Genomic DNA, 26,759 nt, shown 5'->3' on the forward strand with positions numbered 1-26,759 from the left:
TTGTCTGATATAATTTTACTAAATATCCATAAAAACTTATTTCATCAGGAATCAAATCCTATATTTCTGTTTATCAGAAAATTTGAATCACCTAATTGGACTAAGAATAAAAATCACGGAAGTGTACTCGATAACGTGTATGCATGAATACTTACAGGTGAATTGATTAATATATGTATAGAATACGAAGTTTACGTTAATTTTTGATATAAACGTAGATCGTATTCCTTTTTCGGATCGAAATGAAAACAAAAGCACATCCTCACGTCACGAAATCAACTATAGGTTCAAGGTTTACACAAGAAGATTTTTATTCGGTGAGGTCATAAACATCCTCTGATACATAAACTTAATATTATAAGTTTTACAAATTATAAAATCACGGTAAACAGATAAACGTTCTTTGGAACAATTTAGTATGCACTGCAAAGACGGTGGATTTGCCATTTTGAACTTCTTTGCTATACTCGTACCCGAACATGTTAGGTTTTAATTTTAATTCTCTCTCTTATTATTCCATCGCATGGAAATTCGAGAGAAAACCAGCTAATTTATGTAAATGATGGCACAGAAGAAAAATGCCGTCAAAAGATTCCAGAACTAATTATTGAGGGGTTACACCACTATAGATCACGAAAAATAGGCATATTTCGGGAATTTATCTTGACGCAATAATGAGATGAATCGAGATCTTGTTTAACTTTCAGTTAAACAGTGCACGCTGCTCTGAAAATCTAGCGAACCCGTCTTAAAGCATTAGCGGCTGCTCGTTCAGTGGGCCATAAGTGCGACTTCCAGAGGGTTAATGAGATATATAACATTATTGCAAAAAAAATGATTTATTCGAGTAATTTCGTCACAAGTTGGCGGCTGTGCAGCACTTTCCCGTCGGGGAGTTTTTTTTTGGAAGCGGTCCACGGCCGGAACTCTATGTCCCGTAATTTTTGATCCAGAGCCAAAAACCAAAGCTTTTTAAACTTCTTAGAACGACAGCAAGCAGCATACGTTAAATTTTTTTCTATGTCTTGATTTTTCGCGAAATGGCACATTTTTTAGTCGAAAAACGCTGAAAATGTGTTAAAAATCGACACAAAATTTGCTTATTAAAAAATTATGCAATGAAAAAATTAAATCCCTCGTACATCGCTGGAGAAAGTAATCTTGAACATGCTGTAAAAATTTTAGACTCATCAAAAATCATTTGTTCGAGTTACATTTCCGGCCAGATCAAAAAAAAATTATTTCGAGAAAAATACGGTTAACGTTTTCAGTATACTCGAGGTATACATAAGAGGCGTTGCGAAAAAAAATTGAATATTTATTTATTGTTTTCGCGATTAATTTTTTGGAATATCATTTTCAGCATTCTAAAGCACCAGTAAACAAAATTCAACCAATAAATAAAAATTAAATGTTTTAAAAAATCTACAGTGTTGTAACCCCTTGAAAGCACTGTACCGGTCAAATTGAAGCGCTTCTAAATTGGCACGTCATTATTTTTAATAACGCGCTACAGAAAAAAACAAGTAATAATGTGAATTCTCGTGAACGTTATTTTGTTTTATGTGGACTTTATCTCGGAAAAGTTGGACATCGGATAAGCCTCTTCTCGCGTGAGTGAGAGAGAATTACAATGCCTGCGTATGATAATAATCGAAAACGTGTGTAATACCAGGACATTACTTGTAATGGATGACTTTACTTTTTGGCGTCGCCAAATTCGCAATCAAAATAAGTTAAATTACCATTGAGTTATTCAGTCGAACAAAAAATAGGCCGTTCCTAATGTGGATGTACAAATTCCGTCTTACATCTGTTATACGATTAATCTGATACTACAGATCATTATAAAACTTTGTTTATACCAGCCGATACATTGATACGTAAAACGTTTTCCTTGTTTGCCCCTAGGCTCGAATACCGCCATCCACACAACACAACGCAATAACCTGTGCAAATTAAATCACTCACCCACAATGCCGCTTGTAAGACGAAAACAAACCAAAGATCACACGCCAGTGAATACACGCCAGTGAAACCACGCCAGTGAATACACCACAGCGACTCTGGGGCGCGCGCGGTGGCGAATTTATCTGAGCGCGCCACAGAGAATTTCAAGAGCTCTTTTCCACACACTAGATCGTTCCAGTGTTGGGTGTATGAAAATTCACCTCTGCCATCAACGTGCGCTTACACATATCAAATACGGTGGTGTATATGAACGAAAGAGAAGCGCTCTCGTTTTGCTTGCCAGAGTGTGGGGAGCAATTTCAATTTCTCTTTACTGCACAGAGGATAGGGACATCACTGGTGATGAGTACGATCACGTAGAAAATGTCGATTTTAATAAATTGTGCAATGAATGTATAATGGCGAAAAAATTTCCAAATTGTAACCACAACTACTTCGATTTGTAGAACTAAGTCACTAACAGCCATTCAAAGTCTCTTTGGCCACATTGGCCACCATCATCGGTTTCGGAAGCCTCGGCGGAAGTATCCAAATTCAGAATAACAGTCACATCGGTTTCTCGGATTTGGCTAGACCGAATCAACCAAACTTAGTCTCAAATGAAAGATGTTGCGTCCCCGTAAATGGCTATTAAATTTTATCCCGAACCTACTCCCGGTTCCGGAGTTACGGGTTGTGGCGTGTGATTACATAGCAAATTGTGATTCAAACCGATACTCCGATGAAAGCAAAAAAAGGTAAAAATTTCGCTAAAATGTCTCTCAAACAACTTAAATTCGCAGTTCTAGGTCACTGACGGCCAAACAAACTTTCCTTGACTACATTGACCACCATAGACGGTTCCGGAAGTGCCCGGGAAAAGCGGCCATCTTTCAAAACTAGCAAACTCATATCAGTTTCTCGGAAATGGTTGGACCGATTTTCACAAACTTAGTCCCAAATGATAGCTATAATATCCCCACAGATATCTATATAAAATTTCGTACGGATCGCTTATGTGGGTCCGAAAATATAGACTAAACCGTCCGGTCACATATGAAATATGAAACGTCGAGATTTTACGTTATCTCGAAAAAAAAATTTTTTATATAAAAATCGACTATTTGGGACTTCGCCGATTTCGCACCTTTTTGCCTTTCTCAATATTTCAGTTCAATATTACCGTGGCTGTTTTTTCTTTGTCAAAATTTTAGAACTCGAATAAAGATTTCTTTTCCTGTATATAGTTGTCATGTGATGTATAATAATAAAATGTAATATATGCATTTAAAAGCTTTTAATGAATATAAACAACGCACACATTCTCATGATTCATGATTGAGAAAGGCACAATTGCACCGCTAGGTGGATTAAAATAGGTTTTTATATCTGCAATTCGTAGTATAGGGAGTATATCGAATCACGACTGGGTTAGTTTTAACATTTTTTATATATTCAATTCGTAGTATACAGCAATTGCAATCAACTAGTGTATAACAATGGATAGGCCATCATTTTTAATTCCAAAATATTCACTAAATAATAATAGTACATGTAGCTGAGAATAGTCATATTGTCTATTATTTGAGCTAGGCAACTATATTTTATATTCTCCTTAATGAAAATTTTTGATAAAACGTCTACCTATCAAGTAATGAAAAGATAATTAGAATTAATCAACAAACCACTGAAATATGGCCTTTTAAAGGAAACTTTCCAACATTTATTTACACGTTTAACTATAACGTTAGATAGACAACACTATTTTCATATTTTTTCAGTGCAGCATATAAACATCCTTTGTACATTATATTTATGTAATTAAATGGCAAGGTTTTTGTTTGAAACCGCGACACGTGTAAACGCTCTAAATAGAGCATGGACAATCATGTATTCATGCTTAAAGTCTAGTAGAAAACCTATCGATGACCGCATACAAATTCAAATCGCTATAACTTCCGATTCCGTCAAAGAAAAAAATTAAAATTAACAGGGAATATACTTTAATACTATATCTTTCAAATTCCAAATACCAAATAGGCAGACAAATACTTTTTGTTCATGAAGATAAGATGAAACCTGTGAGTATATGCTATAGCCCTGTGAAACGTATCATAAAACTTTAAATCGTCATATTTCTCGAATCTCTCGATGGATTCTTTTGAAATTCACTGAGAAGATGCTTGGATACTGTAACTTTTGAATGCCGGTTTTAGGTACCTTTCGAATGCCGGTTTTGGGTACACCGTGACGTGACTTTACATTAATACTGTTCATTGATTTGCGTTATTAGTAGGAGTTAGTAACATAAAACAATTATAAGCATTGGACTAAATAGTATGGCACAAATTAAATTCTTAAAAAAAAAAATGACATTAAGGATTGTTTAGGGTTCAATATTGACCTTCTCAGTTACAGTTTGTACGCCAATGTTGTGTGTGAGTAATAACTACGTTATACCAGACGCAGGGTTTCTTATCACCCAACTGATAAAAGGTGAATAATTTTACCAGCAAAAGAACCAGGCTACATTAATCGTCTTTCGGCGGCGTCGCTAATACATACGAATGCTTCATTTGCATTCATATACAGCACAGCACAAATGTTATGAGCAGTCGCGAGCATTAAAACATGTGCACGCGACGATCACACTGGCCGTATTTTGGTTCAGCATATGGTGTGTTCAATATGCCTTTAAACTTACTTACACATTCACTGATTTCTCAGATGAGATCATAACTTTTTGCTGCGGAAAATATATCCAAGGTCGCATTTGATATAAACATATACACACGGCCATCAGTCATCGGAATCATCTCGGGTAATTTGAACTATAGCTAACGTCTGCATCTCTTGTACCTGAAATTGATCTGTGAAAATATCGTAGAAGATGAGCTGATGATGCTCGAAAAGAACTAGTGAAGCAAATGGTTAATAAGACAAATGATTAATGGAAATACTTCCAAGTAGTGATTCGAAAATTATTGCAAATATTTAGTAGAAGGATCGAAGAATGATTGAAGAAGTTCGCGGTCATTAGCAGACTGTGTCGAAAACAGAAGAAATTTAGTTATCTAGTTATCTTTGAAATATTGCACACCTTGTTGATAATGGCGGTTTTACTATCCTTCCATCAACTTATTGAAAAGGACTCCAGGCGTGTCAATTATTGCTGGAAAAGTGAGATTACACTTTTTTCTACATATTACAAAGCTAGTTATTCCATTGAATCTTTTTTTACAGCATCGATCCTCGTAGTACTATTCATGGCCATTTCATCTAGCTTAGTGATCACTTTCAGCATGCAATCTTTGGAGAAGAGCTTTCATCAGAACTGTTTTATGGGTGCCAGTTTAAATTTCATAACAGTTCAAAGTTCCAGTTTACTTGAGTTTTTACAGAAAACACACTCATCTAGAGAGAGACAAATGTTATACAATCTGATTCGAGCAGCACCAGAAGGAGAAAAATGTATGTAGTATTGATTCAAAACATTTATTTATCAACAATGGTTTTGATTTACTCAAGGTAACTTATGGACATAATCAGACTCAAATTCAAAGATTTATATCGAACTTTAAAAAAACATGGACGATTAAGAATTTTTATCAACGAGAAATTTATGTCTTATGGTCTCATAAAAAAGCATTAAGCTTCTATATTGTCGGTGTTAAGTCAGACCGGACTAAGTGACAAAATATTGATTTCGAGAAAAACGAGTTTAAAGTTGGAATCGCAGCATCCTTATTGTTACATATTTCAAATCTGGCAAGAGTGTAGCTGACGAAATTCTTTATCCAATGCTATAATTATCTCATTTTTTGATGTTTTGCGACTTAGTCCGGTCTTGACTTAACACTGACCATATATCTTATAGTGTTTTCGTACTTATATGGCGATTAGATTGTTCAAAAAATCTGTGTTTGAAAAGTCATGGTGCTCAACCCTAGAATCATATGCACACTTGATGCACTTTTGAATATGAAATCACTTTTCTAAAATATCACCAAGAGGCTTCGCAAATTCGATTTATGAATAACGGCCCATTTTGAGAGAAAATGGTCGGTGTTAGGTCAGATCGGACTAAGTGACAGTGCATTGATTTCGAGAAAAACGGATTTAAAGTTTGAATCGCAGCATCCTTTACATTATAATTGGAAATAAATTTTTACCATAATTCTTGTTAATTGTTTCATATTTTAAATCTGGTAAAAGTGGAATGTAGATGAAGAAATTCTTTATCCAGTGCTATCATCAACTCATTTTTTGATGTTTTGCGACTTGGTCCGGTCTGACTTAACACCGACCAAATGTCGTCTAAAAGCGGTTTTCCCCACTTTTTAAGTCCCATTTTCTTCATTTTTTTCTGTGGATTTGATAAATTATATTCAAGAGTTTTTAAAATGTATTTATGATATAAATACTCTTGAACATTGAGAGAGAAAATAATTTTTTCATTTATTATTGAAGAAAATCCGCTCAAAATCAATATTAATAATTTCCCTGAAAGCTAAGATATGTATCGGAAAGTACTGATCATTGCTACAATTTTAGTGATGAAATATTGTAAAAACTACCGCCCAAAAAGGAAGTGATCAAAATAACTTCTTATTTGCAATTGAACATACACATTCTTTGCGCATATCAAGAACAAACTAGTAGGGTAACTGCTCCGTAATTCATCTTAGCTCCTCTATTCATCTCACCCATTTGAACACATTAGTTAGAACAGTATCTGCTATCTCTATTCAACGCATTAGCTTAAATGGTAGGATGAATAAGGGTACGTTGTACTCGACTTTTCACTTCGCTCAAACACGAGCATTTCACATTTTCCAGGCAAAAATTTTAACTGTTCTGCTTCTTAGGAACGTAGCAAAGATGATGACACCTATTTAACCGCAATCCAGTCACTCTAAGTCGAGTTATCAACGAAATAGTGTGACATACTGACTAATGAGATGAATAAGGGCTCGTCTACCCTACGTGTCATTCTGTGAAAAGACGGTACTTTACGGGCACTGGTGGCTCCAGGAGGAGGCTCGAGGGGCACGTGCCCCCCTCTATTCAACCGGAAAGTTATTTAGTAGAAATGAATGTATATGCAAATCTTTCGTGAATAGTTCTTTTGTGAATCATTATAATGTGTTAAGGTCGTGTACAGCTAAGTTACGAGCTTATTGGATCAATACCACGTTTGATGAATAAAACGGATACTAGTAGTCCTTAGAGGTATTGTCTCTTCGTTGCAGATACGACCGCAAACGTTACTGGTTTCTAGTATGCAGGAGAAGTATACGTACCTGAGTGGACCACCACTCGAAAATTACCGCGATGTCAGTCCAAGACTAATTGGCCTGGATTCCCCCAATCTCGGGCAAGGAATCAAACGTCGTGAAGGTAGGTGAAACGAACCGATCGCTATCAATATCCGCTTGGGGTGGACAATTTAGTACAATTGTACACCGGCGCATATGTATACTTTCACAGTGTGGGAAGATGTGAGTGCAGATTGGATAATGATAATGATCTTCACAAAGCGATGAAATCTTACTTTACGCTGGGCAGCATGGGAGTCAGCAAACCAAACAAGTTACTTATCTCTCAAGACGATCAACGGGCTAAGTTATTGTTAAAATCCCTAACCCGTCCACTGCTTAACAACTTCGAATCCGACCTGCTCTGAAGACACGATAACTTTCGACTTCCGGACAGTGAAGCGACGGTTTTCAACCGTTGAAAATGTCTCGAAAATCGTTTGAGCAATGATCCAGTACTAGCCGAGGATCTTGAGCATAAAATCCAAGAACATGCCAAGAAGGGCGAGAAAGCTGACTTCGGAAGAACTTCAAGAAAAATGTGCGTGGTACCTGCGTAATAGGAATCGCATAGCTTATGGGATTTTGACTAATTGGGGCTGTGGCTGAATATTTCGTCTGCGTTAACATTTAGCGCCATACTTTCTTTGGCAAAGTTGTTGTGCTTACTTAGACCTACAATTTAGAGTAATTGGATATCCAATTAGTTGAGAACTGTGCCACCAGGAATGCTTTAAAATAGAGTAAATAAATCGAACCTCTCATCATGAATGTGACTATTGTTGAATGGGTTTAACATGAAATATATCGAAACACTAATTATTTTGAAAGGTGGTGTCTTAGGAAGATTTGTCCAAAAAGCCAATAGCTCCTGGATGGTGGAAGTGGAATTGTCCCACAAGGCGGCCCTAGTGCGAATGCAAATGTTCAACTAATGTCAAAATCATTCATTATCTCAATAACGCGAATATTTAGAGGGGTACAGTCTTCAGTGAAGTTGCTCGAGAAATCAAAGATCAACTCAATCATTACATTATCTAACAGCCCTTGGCGTACTCAGAAACTATACAGAAAACATAATTTTCCTATATTATTAAACTTTCGTGACAAAACATCACCTACATATACTGGAACTTGTAATCTCCCTAGCGCCGCCTAGTGACTGAATTCTGAAACTCTTCGCTTTCGAGTAGCACTCGACTCGTTGATGAATATTGCCGAAGACACCACACTTCTAAATTATCATGATATATAGAATTTGAAAACTAGTACATGCTCACTAGCGCTACAGAAGCTCTGATGAATTCACAGTTCCAGTAGTACACGATGTCTTGCAACAAATAAAAATGTATGAACAAAACAATATTGGTTTTGATTTAACATTTGAAATGCGTTATTCTGAACATTTATTGCATTTAAAACAATTAAAGGTACAATTTGAATTAACACAATTGTTTTTTTTTCGATTCAATATTCGATATGCATTGAGTCAAATATTTGTAGCGTTTAAAGTAACAAAATGAGCATATTAAACCAACAAAATTGTATTTTTGTTTCGATTGTGGTTATGATAAGATCAACAAAATATTTGATTCAACTTTTTTCCATGTTTGATCCAATAAATTACTTACTTGATACTTGATGGCAACAATTCGCTTCGTTGAATCTACGCCGAGTGAATTCTCCTCCATTGGACCCGGTCATGGGCCAATCTCTTCCCGTCACCCTGGACATTGAGTGCTTTTAGGCTCTCTTCCACTGCAAACAGCCATCGTGTACGCGGCCTGCCACGGAGTCGTCGGCCTCTTCCCGGTTCTCTACTGAATATTATCTTCACCTGTCGCTTTTCCGGCTTTCGTGCCACATGACCAGCCCACCGCAGCCTGCCATTTTTTATTAGCTTGACAATATCCACTCCTTTATATAATTGGTATAACTCGTGATTCATGCGACGCCGCCAGATGCCATTTTCTTCTTTACCGCCGAGTATTGTTCGCAGCACCTTACGATCGAAGACACCGAAAGCTCTATGATCAACTTCCTTTAACGTCCACGTTTCATGGCCGTACAAGGCAACCGGAACTATCAATGTCTTGTATAACGCGAATTTTGTCTTCGTCTGCAAGCTACGGCACTTCAGCTGGCTACGAAGTCCGTAAAAAGCCCTATTTGCAGCAGCAAGACGCCTTTTCACCTCGCGGGTAACATCATTATAGTGACGTGGAGTTCCAAGGTACACAAATTCATCCAATACTTCAAATTTATCACCACCTAATACGACTTCACCGCCAACATCATTATTTGGCCCACGTATTCTTCCAGCTATCATGTACTTCGTCTTACTGGTGTTGATTGTGAGACCGATTCTTGCTGTCTCCCTTTTAAAAGGCACGAATGCCTCTTCCACGGCTCGGCGGTCGATTTCAATGATATAAATATCGTCCGCAAATCATAGGAGCATATGCGACCGTGTGACGATGGTACCGTTCCTTTGCACGCCTGCTCTGCTTATGGCACATTCAAGAGCAATGTTGAACAGCAAGTTTGACAGCGCATCACCCTGCTTCAATCCATCTAAGGTTACGAAGGACGTCGAAATGTCATCCGCAATCCGAACACTTGATTTCGATCCATCCAGCGTTGCACGAATCAGCCTAATCAGTTTCGTCGGAAAACCATGTCTTACCATTATCTGCCATAACTCGTTTCTTTTCACTGAATCGTACGCCGCTTTGAAATCAATAAACAGATGGTGTGTCTGCAAGTGGTATTCCCGGAATTTATCTAGGATCTGTCGCAGGGTAAACATTTGATCCGTAGTTGATCGGCCTTCACGAAAACCACCTTGGTATTCGCCGACGAAAGACTCCTCCAACGGCCTCAATTTGTTGAACAGAATACGTGACATAATTTTGTACGCCGAATTGAGGAGCGATATTCCTCGATAATTGGCGCACTCCAGTCTGTGTCCCTTTTTGTATAAAGGATAAATGAGCCAGTCATCAAGTAGTTCTTCCCATACCTTCAAAAGAGTAAGGTGAAGTATTTTTTTTCGGCCGAGAGCTCGTCCTTTCCAGCAGCCTTGCAGTTTTTCAGCTCTTTGATTGCCCTTTTCACCTCTTCTAGCGTCGGAGGCTCCACAGCTTGTCCATCGTCACCAATTAATTATTCAGAGTTATTTCAACAATTGTTTTATTTATATCAACATACATTTTTATTGAACACAAGTAGACTGAATGTTGTCGAACAGCCGACATGTTGATTTGGTTAAACCACGAACGAAAATTTTCAAATAAAATCAAATTGACCAAATGAGGCAATACAAATAGTCTGTATGACAGTGGTAGTGAAGAAAAAAATTCAAAACGTGCTAATACCACATGCTTGGTGTGTGTGGTTTGCGGAGCGTTGAAGCGGAGTGAGGAGAGAATCCAGGCTGCTGAGATCAAAATTCAAACGGGTGATTTCAATCTGTTTTACCATTATATCGTTTTGTTCTTTTCAGCAAACTGTGTTTGAGTATCGTATTTCTCACTTTCCCGTGTGGGTATTGAGAGACATGACTGTAATTCTTGAGCGTTTTTTCAAGGCGTTGTGTCTGCAGTGGGTTGCTCTCTTTGTTTGCTTTCTCTTTCGATTTTTACGCCGTCACTGTAACACTTTTCACTTATTGTACAGTACAGATCGAAAGACGGTGGTTTTAACTAGCATATTATCGAAGACTCCATATCAAGAAGACTGGCAACTCTGTCCAGAATCCGGAGACAGTAACAGCAACGCCACTTGCGGGTAAAGGTGGTACTTTCCATAGTGATTCACACACACATATACATTTTTACAAAAAGCTTCCTCCCTTCTTTCAATAGAGGCGCTGTAACCTCTGTCGCTTCTCGTTTGTATGGGGGAAGGAAAGAGATATCAGTCTTCTTGATATGGAGTCTTCGATATTATGCAAAGAGTTGAGGGATAAATGTTAGAGTGACCGAATTATTAACGGAAGAGAGGGTGGACAGGGAGAGTGACTCGTTGCAGGTGTGACGTTTTGAGGAAACGCTCAAGAATTGTCCATATGTGTGAATGCCCTTGCATTGACCTATTAAATAGGGTTAGACATTTACGCAGGTGAACGTAAGGGTATTCCGGTGGACTATGCGTGTAAGTAGGTTTAAGCCGAATTTACACCTGTCCGGTCCGTTTCAGTGCCGGTTCGGTTCCGTGCACGGACGCCGGTATTCTTTCGTACACTTCAGGTGCGAGCATTCACACTTGTCCGGGACGGTGCCGTGCCGGATAAGTGTGAATGCTTGCGTTTGCTTTGTATGAGGGAATATTGGCGTCCGTGCACGGAGCTGGGCCGGCGCTGGGACGGATCGGATGGGTGTAAATTCGGCTTTATAGTGGTCTTTTCTTGAAATGCGAAGGAGGCCCATCTCTCGGTTCATTAGATATGATGCGAATCATGTGGGATTGTTGTTGGAGGGGTTTTACGGCCTGTTTGACGAGTGCTGCTGAGGAAATTGCTGTGGTCTTTTCATACAAAGTTGCATTATGTCTCAACATAGTGTGTTGGTGCGATAATTATTTTTCCGAGAGTGATTTACAGATGTGACCATAGATATTTTAGTGGCTGTTTTACGTGATTTCAGGGGTAAATTTTCATTAGGTCTAGGTTGGCGTTGAGAGATTCTCTTTGTTTGCTTTCTTATCTGTTCATTGATTGGCCATTTCAACATTTACCTCTTAACTCCTTGTATAATATACTAGCAAAAACCGTAGTCTTTCGATATGTTAAGGGAAATTTGTGGAAAGTATTTGAGTAGCGTAGTAGTGATCGGCGGAGGACAGTTCGGCTTGGTAAGCCGAAGTCGTGTGCGTAAATATCTCTACGTGTGCGGTTTGTCTTGCAGCTATTCGGTCGAATCGGATGGCGTAGCGCTACATAATTTAACTGCCTCTGAAGTACGTCGCCGCCGCCGCGCCACGCCGACGATTGCATGTAAAAATAGTAAGCACATCGGCGTGACGCCGGCGCGCCGCCGATTTTTACCTGAAATCGGCGCAGCGGCGCACATCTCTACTCTGAAGTTTATTCAGTAGTTTCTAATAAATTTGGCATTTTGATCATGTGAAAGGCCGCGAGTAGTTTATAATAAATTATATATAATATATATTATATTATGAATTAATTATAACATATCACTACATGTTTTACATGTACTGCAATCGTCACATTTATTATATGCATTATGATTATTACAATCAATATATTATATCCTATGCAGAATATTACTAATAATCCCGTTTAATTTATAGTGGTATATTTGGTAGTAATAATGATTCACAATCTATTCGCAAACATACAATAGAGCAGAATGAATATGCACATTATGCTATTTATAATATTTTATTATATACCTACTAAAACTGTATATATTTTACGTTCCTTATATTTATTACATTTATTTAATTAACTATACCGAACAATTGTAATGTAAACATTTTACATTTTTGAGCCTCATGAATTTGCATATTATATTCAGTATATTTGTTTATTAATTTAGTTCAATGCCTTATTCTCATTATTGCCGTTATATACAACACCTTTTTAAATTGCCTTGAAAGTATCCAAATTTATCATACTTAATACAATTAATTTTAATACTTATATTATTTTCGTTACATTTATTATATTTATTATATTACATATACTTTTATATACAAATAGTACTGGGTAGGGAGGGATGCACGATAACCTAACAGTTCAGAAAACAATTCGGAACTTCTGTAAGGATCACCTGAAGAAAAACCTCTAAATTAAATTCAGATATTTTTGTTTTATTTCGGATCATTTATCTAGATATACCTAAAACGTTTGTCATCAATATTTATATAATATGAGAATCATTTCAAAAAATATGCTACAACCATAGTACTTTAAATTAAATATACGCAGAAATGTCCACATATAATTGCTACATTATTTTAACGCATTATAAAGGTGTATCCGTGTACATTCAATACAATGGAGATTGAATATCATATTTATTATGTTTATAGGCCAATTTCATAGATGTTTCATAAATTTATTGTAGGCATTATATTAATTACTCATTTTCAGTTTTAAACGTTCGCTTATTGTATGTGTTATATCCATTAAACTCATACTGTATCTTACTGCACTTTATTTTCGTACCACAATCAGTATATTTTCAGGTATACATATTATATACACTACCTACTTCATTTAATTATATTTGTTACTTATGCATTATTTGGATTAGGTTAATCACGTTGCGTTTTTCAGGCAGAAGACATCCACTCAAAACATTCATTATGACCATTTTTAAAATATATACTCCACTGTATGTTGTTTTCACAGTCAATATATTCATTTTATTGTACTATATTATATTATATGTTCGTTATATCATTTTGTACTGCATTATATTCTATTATATGATATATTTACATTACAAAACAAAAGAAGTCGCATAGGGGATGGGAGCATCAGGGTATCATACAAATTGAGGACTGGGCGAAGGAACGTGGGTAGCCAGCCTGAGTCACTTGAAGGAAACTTCAGAAGGTCCGATAGGAGTTTGACGCACCCTTCTCCAAACAAACCATCAGATGGGTTCAAGCACGTATAGCGAATTTTTTTACCCTTTGGCTGGATATTATTGTTGAAAGAGCACCTTTCCATCCCGCGGAATGCGCGTAAGTGTATCTGCTCACGGGTTCGCCCAAACCCCTTTTGTTCCCTCTTCAGTAACAACAGTAATATGAAGGTTAAATGATAAACTATTTCGGAGCTACGATAAGTCTACCCGCATACACTGGAAAAACCTTGAGCTGATGGTGGCTATATATCACATCACATATACATTTTTATTGAACACAGAACCACTTGATAAATTTGTTGGTTCAACCCTCATATTATTTGAGATTAACAATGATTTTTCTACGTGATCATATAGCGAAGAATTTTAGTTGTCTATATTTGCTCTATGCTGACAACGCTTCAATCGAAGTTTCAATGGCAGTCAAAGTTAGTACACGGTACAAAATTGACACGTCTAATTCAAATGATTGTGCACTTGAATCAGATTATCTTCTATCATTACCAAATGAGGTGAATTAGTTTTGATTTTGTAAGGATTCCCCGCATAAATGTGTACAATTTGCCAACCATTGCATCAAATGTTTCAAAACCCTTTTTCAATATAGTTCGTTCAACAAAAGATTAACCATTGCCTGGTATAATATCGAATATAACCTGTGTCGTTTTTCCATACTCGACCGTACAAACAACGGGTTGTTAAGAACGGTCACAATACTAAAATGTGCTGTTTTGACAATACAGAATATGGTGACATGAATATGTTAGATCTGGCCATGCATAAAATATTCGGTGGAGAAAAAAGCTTCTCATATTCACATTTCAATTATATCGATTGATGAAAATTCATTTTGTTACACGCCATCTTCGTTGACACTAAGTAGACTGACGCTTTATCCAATTGAGCTATTGCCGTAACATTGTGAGATGAGGATTTTTGACCATAATAAGCTACAGATTTCGGGAGCAGCGTAAAGAGATATACGAATAACAAAGACCACTAGAGCAATAATAACTTCTGGCACAAAAGTACAATGTAGTATACAAATCTTCAATATAGGATACACGGAAGGTACTGAAAATGGTAACTAAATGAGTATGGTAGTATAATAGTTGAATTATAATGGTGGAATGTATCAATATTATTCCCAATATGGTGAGTATTATATGAATAGTTTGGAAATGGTTCCGAAGATTTCTGAAATGGTATTTATTTATACGGGTCACAATCCGTACCAATGTGATCGGGCGTTTGAAAACTATTTAATGGAAAAAACCTTTAAATGAATAATGTAATGTAATGTATATCTGTTGACTTCACACCACTGTACAAATCTATTGATTGTGAATGGATCCATCTTTGTTCAAATTGTCAAAACCACCAGTACGACAATATTTAATAAACAACAAATAAATGTTCACAATTCGGAGCGAAACGTGGAAAACCGGCATTTCCAGAGTAATCTAGATCATAAGTTTTATACAGTTTTTGTTGAGGTCCATTTTATTATGCTCCTGTTTATTTTCAGGTAACGATCGGAATATATAGAAGGAGCGCAAGGAAAACGCACAAGATTCGGTTCATAATCATTCAGCAGCAGTGTGTATTGCACTCCAAAAAGAAGTGATTTGCTATTAATTTAGTTGTGCTCCAATTTGATCTCATCCAACGGGTTGACATATCGCCTAGTAATGTTTGGCAAGTAGTGCGAATTCAACAGTAAATCACTTTACATCAACGCGACGATTTTTTACCGTGTAGAGATGGATGATTCAGTAGGAGAACCGAGAGCACATCCCACACCTTAAGCGAAATCATTTTTCTAAAATACCACAAAGCTTCTAAAATTCACAATCCTTGTTTAGATGGTACTTAACAAGGTATAATTTCGTTTTAAAAAATTATATTCATTGAAGATTACTGGTTGCACTAAAATGGAGAAAAATGACATTTTGAAAACGCTGAGGGTAAGACCAACACCCCAAAGGGGTAAAAGTGACACTCTTGAACTTTCTCTTTGTTCATTTTTTTTATTAAAAATGTGTGCTGTATGTGTGATAAAGTGCAATTATTTGTATATAAGTATGTCTGATGCATGCTTTCTGGAGTTTCGTCGCGTAGCAAGAGAAAAGCATTAGAATGCGTGGTGTTATGAATAAATAATGTTTGGTTTATATTATAGTATGGATTTTATCAAGTAATCTTTTCGAGCTTTATTACAACTTGTGAAGCCATTCTATAGAGTCAGATGAGTTCTGCAAGCAGAATATATCCTATATTATTAGGATTCATCTAGTCTAGTCTAGTCTACACATACACAGCCAATACATGTAGGGATCCTGGAAAATTGCAGACGTTCGCCTACAATTTTTCTTGTCAATATTAATGTTTGTGGCACACACGGTATGTGACACAATCATTAAAGCGGTCAGGCCAACTGTGCAGCGTACAAAATAAAGAAGATTCAAAATTATACAGCTATCAAATAATTCATTGTATGAATGATTTAATTAACGTACTATTTTGAACCTTTAATAAGGAAGAAACATGGACAACCGTACCGACCGTTTCAATTTGATGGGGGTATGATAAATCGTTGGGTTAATGCCACTCCTTTGGTCCTAATTTCCTGAGATAGGGCAGAGGTTATTAGACCTGTCCTGGCTAATGAGCCAAGGTTATTAGCGCCTTTACTCGCTATCTAAAATAATGATAGAGAAAATTGGCGGAATCGGTTGACTGGTACTAAACATAACAATATTTGCCTGAGATAATACTAATGATAAATGTAATGGATATAAATAATATAAAGAATATTATAAAAATATTTCATGCATATAATGAATATTGTTGGTGACCAACCCTATTAACATTGTCATCCCCTTGTGCTGAGTAATGCAAATTGGATTGCTACCCAGCGGTGCTTCTGCTACCAACGGCTCAACAGCGCGGGAAAATTTATTGGCTTCACTACACAGCTTTACCTGCGGCAGAACGAATGTGGCATTGATTAAAATAAGCCGCGTCGAGTGCGGAAGAATTTATGTTTAAATATAAGTTACTAGTTTAGTTTTGTAAAATAATTACTTATTATTAAAATGTCGTTTGAGTCCAAATGAGGTGTTATACGTACTTTGGCCGAAATTACACCTAATCCCAGCGCACTTGGAATATTGCGCATACCTATCGGACTACCATCATCTCGGTTTTCCCATCATCCGATCGGAAGGCAGTTGACCAGATCCGGGAACCCCACCGAGCTATCGAACAACTGGTCCTTCGAACCGGATTTGGCCAAGGAAACCAATCCGAAGAACACCAAGGGGAACGTTCGTACCATATACTCGCGGGCCTATTCATCATACCAGAGCACAGATACGCCATTTTGTTTGAAGGCGTCAGTAGCATCACCGAAGGAATTTCAGCGGAATATCCAACAATACAAGGCTTCATTCCTCTGGAAAAATCGGTGAGTGCGATTCCAAAGATTTATCCGTTAAATCCCAGTACTGCTCGTGGTCTTTTGTTCTACGGACAAACAGGTTACCGTATCTCGACGCTTGGATTTACTATCACGCGAGTCACCCAACATCGAGGATACCCACATCAACCCAACTTAAAATCCCTCACGCTCAGATTCAGGGCAGTCAAAAGCATCGCTCGCCTGTAGCCTGATCACAACACATTTTGTTCGAGGAGCATCTTTATTTATTATACAAGGCTCGATTCATGAGCCACCAGGTAATTGGCTCTCCAAACACTTTACCTTCACCAAACATTGCTACTTTGGTCTCATTTTTCGAGGAACACGATATGCCAGCTGCGTCGAAACAGAAGCTGCCACCACTGAAGTCACTGCAGACTAAACTTCGCGGACTACAAACGTCGTTTAACAACATGTACCGGTTTATGCAACAATACCGCGTCGATACTAAGGCAGTGGAGGTCAACGTTCGACTAGAGCAACTGGATCGATTGTGGGACAAGATGAACGAGGCTATCGACGATGTAGAGTCTCACGATGAAGCACCCGATGATACGGAAGGTTTCGTTAAAGATCGGATCGACTTTGAAAATCGGTTCAACGAATTGAAGTCGTTTCTAGTCGATAAAATTAAGGAAGAGTGTGACACAAGTGCACTCAATCAGACTACTCGCTCTCTCGATAATAACCCCCCTGCTTTACCAATCGTTCCAAAAAATGCCGGTTTCGGAAAGGGATGCTCTTTTACGAAGTAACTCACTGTGCCGAAATTGTTTTCGCCGAGGGCACCACGCAAGAGAGTGCAATTCCAAGTTCACTTGTCGGCAATGCAAGGCGAAACACCACACACTCGTTTGCTTTAAGGGAAAATTGACCGAAGGCAAGCCAAATAACAACACTGACCCGAAGCCAACAGTTACGAGTGAAGAGGTTGACTCTTTTCTTTCAAAGGTTGTGAACCTAGCGACCACTACTACTGTATCCTGCAACACTACTATTACTTCATCGACGGGTGTTTTACTGCTCACAGCGATCGTTGTTTTGGAAGACGGTCACCGTCACAAGGTTCGTGTAAGGGCACTATTGGATAGCGCAGCTGAATGCAATCTGATCAGCAAGCGGGTCAGAAGGTATTTGACGGTCAAGGAGGAGGGCAGTATGGTCGACGTTATTGGGATCCAAGGTTTGGCTACAAGAGTGCATGGAAAGATTATTGTGCTTGTACACTCCCGGGTCACTGATTTCAAACAGGCTATGGAAATGTTGGTGCTACCTAAAACAGCACCCCAAATGTGTACAGTATCGATAGACGCATGTAAATGGAATATACCTTGCGGAATAGAGTTAGCAGATCCAAATATTCTGCAGGATGAAACCGTTGATTTAGTGCTAGGAGCAGAATCATTTTTCGAATTCTTTTCGTGCGACCGACGTATACGATTGGGGGAGAACTTACCATCATTTGTCGACTCAGTCTTTGGATGGGTGGTTACAGGACGATATTCAGTGGAAAGCCCTATTAAAACTGTCTCGTGTGATGTTACGCTTACGAGTCGATTAGACGATATGTTGGAGAAGTGTTGGGAATGCGAGGAGGTTGACTTGGGAAGTAACTATTCTCCGGAAGAGGCAAGATGCTAGGATTATTTCATACAAACAACCCAGAGAGAATCCTCAGGTTGGTATATAGTTTCTTACCCCAAGGATGACGAAATGGTAGCCAGGCTGGGCGAGTCTAGAGTCATTGCAGAAAGAAGATTCTTGCATTTAGAAAGGCGGCTAATTCGGGATACAGGTCTGCGAGAGCAGTATGTATTGTTTATGCAAGAGTACGAGGCGTTGGGTCATATGAAGTTGGTTTCCCAGGAAGAAGGTAAGGACGTCGCTCGTTGTTTTCTTCCACACCATCCAGTTGTGAAGGACGAAAGTACCACAACCAAGGTGAGGGTGGTATTTGACGCGTCGGCCAAAACTACCTCCGGCATTTCTCTGAACGATAGTTTATGTGTTGGCCCGGTCATTCAAGAGGATCTTCGTTCGATTATTTTACGCTGTCGTACTCGCCAAGTAATGTTAGTTGCCGACATAGAGAAAATGTTTCGGCAGGTTGTCATTTGCCCTCAAGACAGACACCTTCAATCTATTCTATGGCGCACCTCACCCGACGCTCTGTTGTCGACGTATGAGCTTTTGACGATTACTTATGGTACCAAACCCGCACCGTTCCTTGCGACGAGAACTTTGGTGCAACTGGCTAAGGATGAGGCGGTTCGGTTCCCGTTGGCTTCGGTTGCTATTCAAGAGGACTTTTATATGGATGATGCCGACGATCCTGACACAGCAAGGGAGTTGAGGATTCAGCTGCAAGAGATGCTAAACTGGGGTGGTTTTAGATTACGAAAATTCGCATCCAACTGTAAAACAGTATTGGAAGGTCTTGCCGAAAAGGAACTTTCGATTCAAGCAGCAGATGGAATCAGTTTGGATACCGACCCTATGGTTAAGGCATTGGGATTAATTTGGATGCCCCATACGGATGTCTTTCGGTTCAAATTCCAGACAACACCGCTTGTGCCGGATGACCAGCTAACAAAAAGGAAGGTTTTATCAATAATTGCCACCCTATTTGACCCTCTCGGGCTCATCGGAGCAGTTATTACTCCTGCCAAAATCTTTATGCAACTGCTCTGACGATTGGAGGATGAGAAAAGAGCCCAATTGTCCTGGGACTCACCACTACCTACAAACGTTAGCGATGAATGGATACGATTCCACCAACAGATACCATTACTCAATAACCTTCATATTGAACGGCTCGTGATGTTGGAGAAACCAAAATCAACTCAAATGCACATATTTTCGGATGCGTCGGAAAAGGCCTACGGAACTTGTGCTTACGTCAGGACCGAAGACTCGTTAGGAAGGATTAAGGTTGCCTTATTATCATCGAAATCCCGAGTCTCACCGTTAAAAACACAATCTATTCCTAAATTAGAGCTATGTGGTGCTTTGTTGGCTGCGGAGTTATATTCGAAAGTGAGGAAATCCATCAGATGCCCGGCTGACGTTTTCTTTTGGACTGATTCTTCCACGGTTCTACGTTGGCTGCTTGCATCGCCCTCGACTTGGACAACCGTTGTGGCGAATCGGGTGTCCAAGATACAATCACTCACGGAGAACTGTCAGTGGAACCACGTGCCCGGCGAGCACAATCCTGCTGATCTAATTTCGAGAGGAATTTCCCCTGAAGATATCCTAGACAATCATCTTTGGTGGAAGGGCTATCTACGAGCGCTGAGAATTAGCCCAGACAACAAGTTTGGTCATCGGAAGGTGTTGAGGAAGAGAGGAAGCGTATCGTACTCGTGACAACTACCGTGAACACCAGCTTCATCGATTGGTACATATTACGATTTTCTAACCATACTGCAATGGTGCAACGAACGGCATACTTGCTTCGTTTTTTGAGCAACCTACGGATAACGGAGAAGGAAAGGCGACAGTTCGGTCCTCTAACGACAACGGAATTGCAAAAGGCAGAGTTTAGAATTCTACAGAAGCTTCAGGCAGAATCATTCAGCAGCGAACTCAAGGCGCTAACCAACGGAGAGAGTCTGCCACGATCATCACCGTTACGTTGGTATAATCCATTCATTGCACCCAACGGTATCCTGCGGGTAGGGGGGAGGTTAGGGCAATCGAGAGAGTCTGAGGATACAAAACACCCTATCGTGCTTCCTGCAAGAAACATGCTAACTAAACTTCTCATGCGTCACTACCATGCTAAATTGATGCATGCCGGGCCACAATTAATGTTGAGTACCATTCGGCTGCGGTATTGGCCTCTTGGGGGATGGAACGTAGCGAAAGCGGTATGTCATCAGTGCATGCGGTGCTACCGCATGAAACCAAAGGCGATACAGCAATTTATGGCGGAATTACCAGCACCCAGAGTAGCGGCAGCGAGATCCTTTTCGACGACAGGCGTCGACTATTTCGGGCCCGTTTATGGGCGCCCAGGATACCGACGAACAGCAGTGAAGGCGTATGTGGCCGTGTTCGTTTGTTCCTCCACAAAGGCGACACATCTGGAGTTGGTCACGGACTTGTCGACAGCACGTTTCATCCAGGCATTACGGAGGTTCATATCACGATGGGGCAAATGTGCTAATCTGTGGTCTGACAATGACGCCAATTTTGTGGGAGCGAGGAACCAGGTGAAGGAGCTTCTACAGAATCTGAAAAACTAGGAGCATCATGATGCGGTTGCGAAAGAGTGTGCGGACGTCGGAATGCAATGGCACTTCATCCCACCCGGTGCTCGACATTTTGGGGGCCTCTGGGAGGCTGCAGTACGATCGGCGAAAACACATCTGCTGAAGGTGTTAGGAGATTCTGCGGCTTCTTACGAGGATATGGCAACACTACTTACCTAAGTGGAGTGTTGTTTGAATTCGCGGCCGCTAACCCAATTTTCGGATGATCCCAACGATCTTCAACCACTGACTCCAGGACACTTCCTGGTCGGAACGGCCATGCAAGCAGTACCATCGGCGGACTACACTCAAACAGCGATAGGGAGGCTAAATCTGTGGGAGACAGTACAACGGAGACTTCAAGACTTTTGGAAACGATGGAGGACCGAATATCTGGGGTCCAACTACAAGGAAGAACCAAGTGGTGGAAACCTCGTGTTGGCGTGAAGGAAGGCAGTTTGGTGGTGATACGAGACGATAACCTACCACCCACACGCTGGAGGATGGTCCGAATCATCGAAACACACCCAGGTCCGGATGGTGTGGTACGAGTGGTTTCTCTACGGACCACAGTGGTCCCAAAGAGCAAAAAAGGGGATTTTTTAGATAGCGTCAAAACGATTGACTTTAGCAATATTATGTCTTTGAGAAAGCTTCTTGGAGTAGAACTCCCCTTCTTTCTGTTTTATCGGATTGATGATAAATCCCCCTAGTAGTGAGTTACGAAATTTATTTTATTCAATAATTCAGATAGACAAATACTTACTTCAGCAAAGTTGTAGAAAAACTCGTTACAAACATTTTACCTGAAGACTTCAACTCTCTAACTTTTGAGCTTTTTGAGATATGGGACATTATTTGTAAAAGGCCCCTTTAAAACTGTTTTTTCATCATAAGTTTTCTTCTAGATTTTTTCCATTATATAAATGTTCTAGAACATTGTTTGGACTATTAAACTGCTTTACTTTGCCGAAGACGGAAACTTGCTATCGCTAGTATGTGTGGAGATATTCACATTTTTTGATTGAAAATAGCTCTTTTTCCAATGCCGATAACTTTTAAACGGGCAAAAACGGGCAAACCACTTTGTAAACAAATTAAAGTGCGGGAAAAGCACACCAAATTCTGGAAAAATCAGATCTCCCCAAGGCGGCCCTCTGTGGAAATACTAGAGCTGAAGTTTGTCTCATTCCGTCAGTAAATGCAATTGATTACTCGCCGTTTAGTTGCACTTACGCCATTGTTATGAAGCAGGCGCAAGGGAATTGTCAGTTTCCGGTGTCAGGCGTATGCATTGAGTTTTTGAACCACTGTAACTTTTGGCCCAATCAAACAGAAGTTAGGATAATACTTAAAAAACACACAAATTCACAAAAAGTTTTTAGCGAACTTTCAAGCTGCTAAAGCTTTAATAAAACTGCTTAACCCGCTGTGACGTCCCACTAATTAAATTATACCGTGCTATATAAAGTTCGACTGTACTCAATCGAACTTTATTCGCACAGCACACCGGTGACCAACTCGAGCGGTCGATCACCGAGGTCTATTGTCGACGCTGCACATTTGATGACGTGCAAGGCACATGGATACGGCGCAGCAAATTGTCACTCCAGGCGTCTAACGCTATGACCCTATGTACTATGTATCGATGTATGCATGGCAATCGTCATGCATATAAAAACTAAATATTGAATAAAATAATTCATTCTAAGTAAGACAAACTTACATGGCAGACTGTGGCTCGTATCCGAGCAGTGATTACCAGCGGCACGAACCCGCACTTGTACAGTAGATCCGCGAATCCTAACAGCTCGTTCCGTTCTCGCGTGTGTTAAGTGAAAATGGAGATCTAAAGACCCAACTGATTAGTAGTGATCGCACAGCAACTGCCAATAACTCCAGAAGAACTTATACAAATAAAAGTGAGGAGTTCCAGTGGTGGAAAATTCGTCCAGTGTGCTAAGAAAAGTAACCAAAAGAAAGAGAACTAGCCAAATTGTGAGATACGCCATTCCGTTAAACTACGACCAAGTGAATTTAGTGACCTGATGCTAAGTTACGACCAAGTGAACGAACCTTACTATTATCGAGAATGAGTACGTGACTATTAAGCATTAGCCAAGTTAACCGAGATTCAGCCGTCCGACCGCTACCCACTCAACCAGTGACAGTTAAAAAAATGGGGTCGCGTACAAGTAAAAATCCTACGGTAAGCGGAGATCCGCAAATAAATATAATAAATACGTTAGAGCAGCACGCGGTGTGGCAAGATGGCCAGGAGACTAAATATTGGATATTACTAACTATATGCAGTATACAATTAGCTTTTGTAATATACCAAGCCTACACGAAGTATGTGAAAAAACAAGCTTTCAAAAAGGCGAGGAAATCGCTCGTCAACCTAAACCAGGTCTAACTCTTTAGGAATGGATAAATACGAACAATTAAAAATATTGAACACGAACATAAAAAAGTCTCAATATAACAAAATCACCAATGAAACACTCCAAACTAAACTAGAATTGAGCGAAAAACTTAAAACTTCAGTAGAGGAATACTTAGAAGAAAATTACGACCTGATAGAACCGCAAACATTCGCTAAAATCGCGAAAAATACACGTGAATGGAATAGAGAAATAAAAGAGATTCTCACACGAAAATTTAAAGACAACAAACCAAAAGACGAACTAAAGATGGTGTCTGTATTGGAAGTTATTAAAACAGCCTCATCGTTAATCCCTGAGTACGATGGCAGTGCTGATAAATTAAATGCAACAGTAGCGGCTATAAAAGCCCTATCGCCTATCATTAACAACGATAATCGCGCCGCTGCGATTAATGTGATTTTATCGAAATTCTCGAATAAAGCTATAGCAGCCGTCGGAGAAAACCCGGAAACTCTAGACGTTATAATAGAAAAACTTAATGAAAAATGCAGAAAGCAACAACAGCCTGAGGTTGTCCAAGCAAAATTAAATGCTTTGAGACAGACAAGTGACCTCAATAAATTCACTGACCAAGTCGAGAAATTAACACTAGACTTGCAGAAGTGCTATTTGGCTGAAAACATCCCCTTGGATGCAGCCGTTAGATTTGCAACAAAAGCAGGCATTAAAGCTTTGGCCAATGGAGTTCGAGATTCTGAAACCAGACTTCTGATAAAGGCAGGCAAATTTGAAAACTTGGATGCTGCCATTGGAAAAGTGCATGAGAATCAGCACGAGACTGAAGTCAGTGTATTGTACTTTAAAAACCACAATCAAGGAAATCCAAGAGGTAGAAATAACTACCGAGGCCGATCGAACAGAGGACAAGTCAACTCTTCCAGAGGCCGATCTAATATTTATAGTGGATATCAAAACCGCCCTTTCAATCAAAATAACTACAATTATCGGGGACACCAAAATGGAAATAGAGGCCGCGGAATCCAGAATCACCGCGGACAAAGTTACACACGGGGTGGAAATACTCGTCAACATAATCAAATATTTTACAACGATGCGGAAAACTGGCAAGGCCCTCAACAGCCACAGCAGCAGCAGCAGCAGAATCAACATGCTCAGCATGTTGGGGGTATAAGCAACCCGCAAGAACAACAACAGCAAACACAACAAGCAGTCCCATTATCCCAAATAAGGAACCATTGACCAGATACATTTTCAATATTCATACTAAACCAACTAATTTTATCAATTTAAAACCCAAAATTTCAAATTATACTTGTACATTTTTGATAGATACGGGAGCAGAGATATCGATTCTGAAACCCAATAAATTAAACCAAGACGAATTTATCACAATAACTGACAAATGCTTGATTACGGGAATAAACAATATCAAAACTGAAACTAAAGGTTCTATGACTACAGAACTGTATACTAGCGATGGTGTATCGCTATTACATAAATTTCATATAGTGAATGACGAATTTCCAATTCCGACAGATGGTATTTTAGGTCGAGACTTTCTCACCAAATATCATTGTAATATTGATTATGACACTTGGACATTAACATGCGCTACTAGCCTTGGTCCAATTGAAATAATAATTGAAGACACTTGTGAAGATACAATTGTCCTACCACCTCGCTGTGAGGTTTATAGACAAATAAATACGAAGAGCACCAAAGAAGATAACGTTTTACTGTCATGTGAAGTTCAACCCGGAGTATTTTGCGGAAACGCTATCGTTAATTCAGAACATGCAATAGCTAAATTCATTAACACAACTAATAAAGCAGTAATAATTGATAAAAATTTTACTAAACAGATAATCCCTCTACAACAATATACAATGTATACGTTCAAAGATGTTGACCAGGAAAACCGAAATACAAATCTCATGAAAGAATTAAATATTGATGGTGTAAATGCTGAAGCCAAAGGCAAATTAATAGAATTATGCAAAAAATTTAATAATATTTTCTCTTTGCAAGGTGATATGCTAACCTGCAATAACTTTTATAAACAAAATATAAATATTACCGACAACACACCAGTATACATAAAAAACTACAGAACTCCTGAAGTTCACAGAGCTGAAATAACGAAACAAGTTAATGATTTACTCGAGAAAGGAATTATTCAAGACTCCACGTCACCTTATAACACACCAATTTTGTTAGTACCGAAAAAATCCAATACTAAAGATCAAAAGCATCGTTTAGTCTGTGATTTTCGTCAACTTAACAAAAAAATTATAGCCGACAAATTTCCTCTAACTAGAATAGATGATATTCTGGACCAACTTGGGAGAGCGAAATATTTTTCGACTCTTGATTTGATGTCAGGATTTCATCAAATCGAACTAGACAAAAACTCAAAAAAGTTAACAGCCTTCTCCACACATCAAGGGCATTATGAGTTTAACAGACTTCCATTTGGACTGTCCATCTCGCCCAATAGTTTTCAAAGGATGATGACTATAGCTTTAAGCGGTCTTCCTCCGGAATGTGCTTTTCTGTACATCGATGATATTATTGTCATTAGATGTTCTATTGACCACCATTTGAAAAATTTAGAAAGAGTGTTCACCAAACTCCAACAATTTAATCTCAAGCTAAATCCTGCTAAATGTCATTTCTTCTGTGCAGATGTTACTTATTTAGGACATCATATATCCGCCGAAGGA

General features: G+C 38.9%; 1 protein-coding gene across 3 annotated transcripts in view; it reads left to right on the top strand.

The window, feature by feature from the left end:
- The first annotated feature begins 4,612 nt into the window (after nt 1-4,612).
- The window catches only part of LOC131677956 (uncharacterized), a 172,618-nt gene continuing 150,471 nt past the window's right edge, over nt 4,613-26,759 (top strand). Inside the window, exons 1-2 of one of the 3 annotated variants that reach the window (XM_058958060.1) lie at nt 4,613-5,130; nt 5,194-5,421. In XM_058958060.1, coding sequence (XP_058814043.1) covers nt 5,061-5,130; nt 5,194-5,421 — 298 coding nt within the window. In that variant the 5' untranslated portion in view covers nt 4,613-5,060. The remainder of the gene's footprint in view (nt 5,131-5,193; nt 5,422-26,759) is intronic. The other 2 variants (XM_058958058.1, XM_058958059.1) reach the window with 2 other exon arrangements.

The sequence above is a fragment of the Topomyia yanbarensis genome, chromosome 1, assembly GCF_030247195.1.
Source record: "Topomyia yanbarensis strain Yona2022 chromosome 1, ASM3024719v1, whole genome shotgun sequence".
NCBI classification, from domain to species: domain Eukaryota; kingdom Metazoa; phylum Arthropoda; class Insecta; order Diptera; family Culicidae; genus Topomyia; species Topomyia yanbarensis.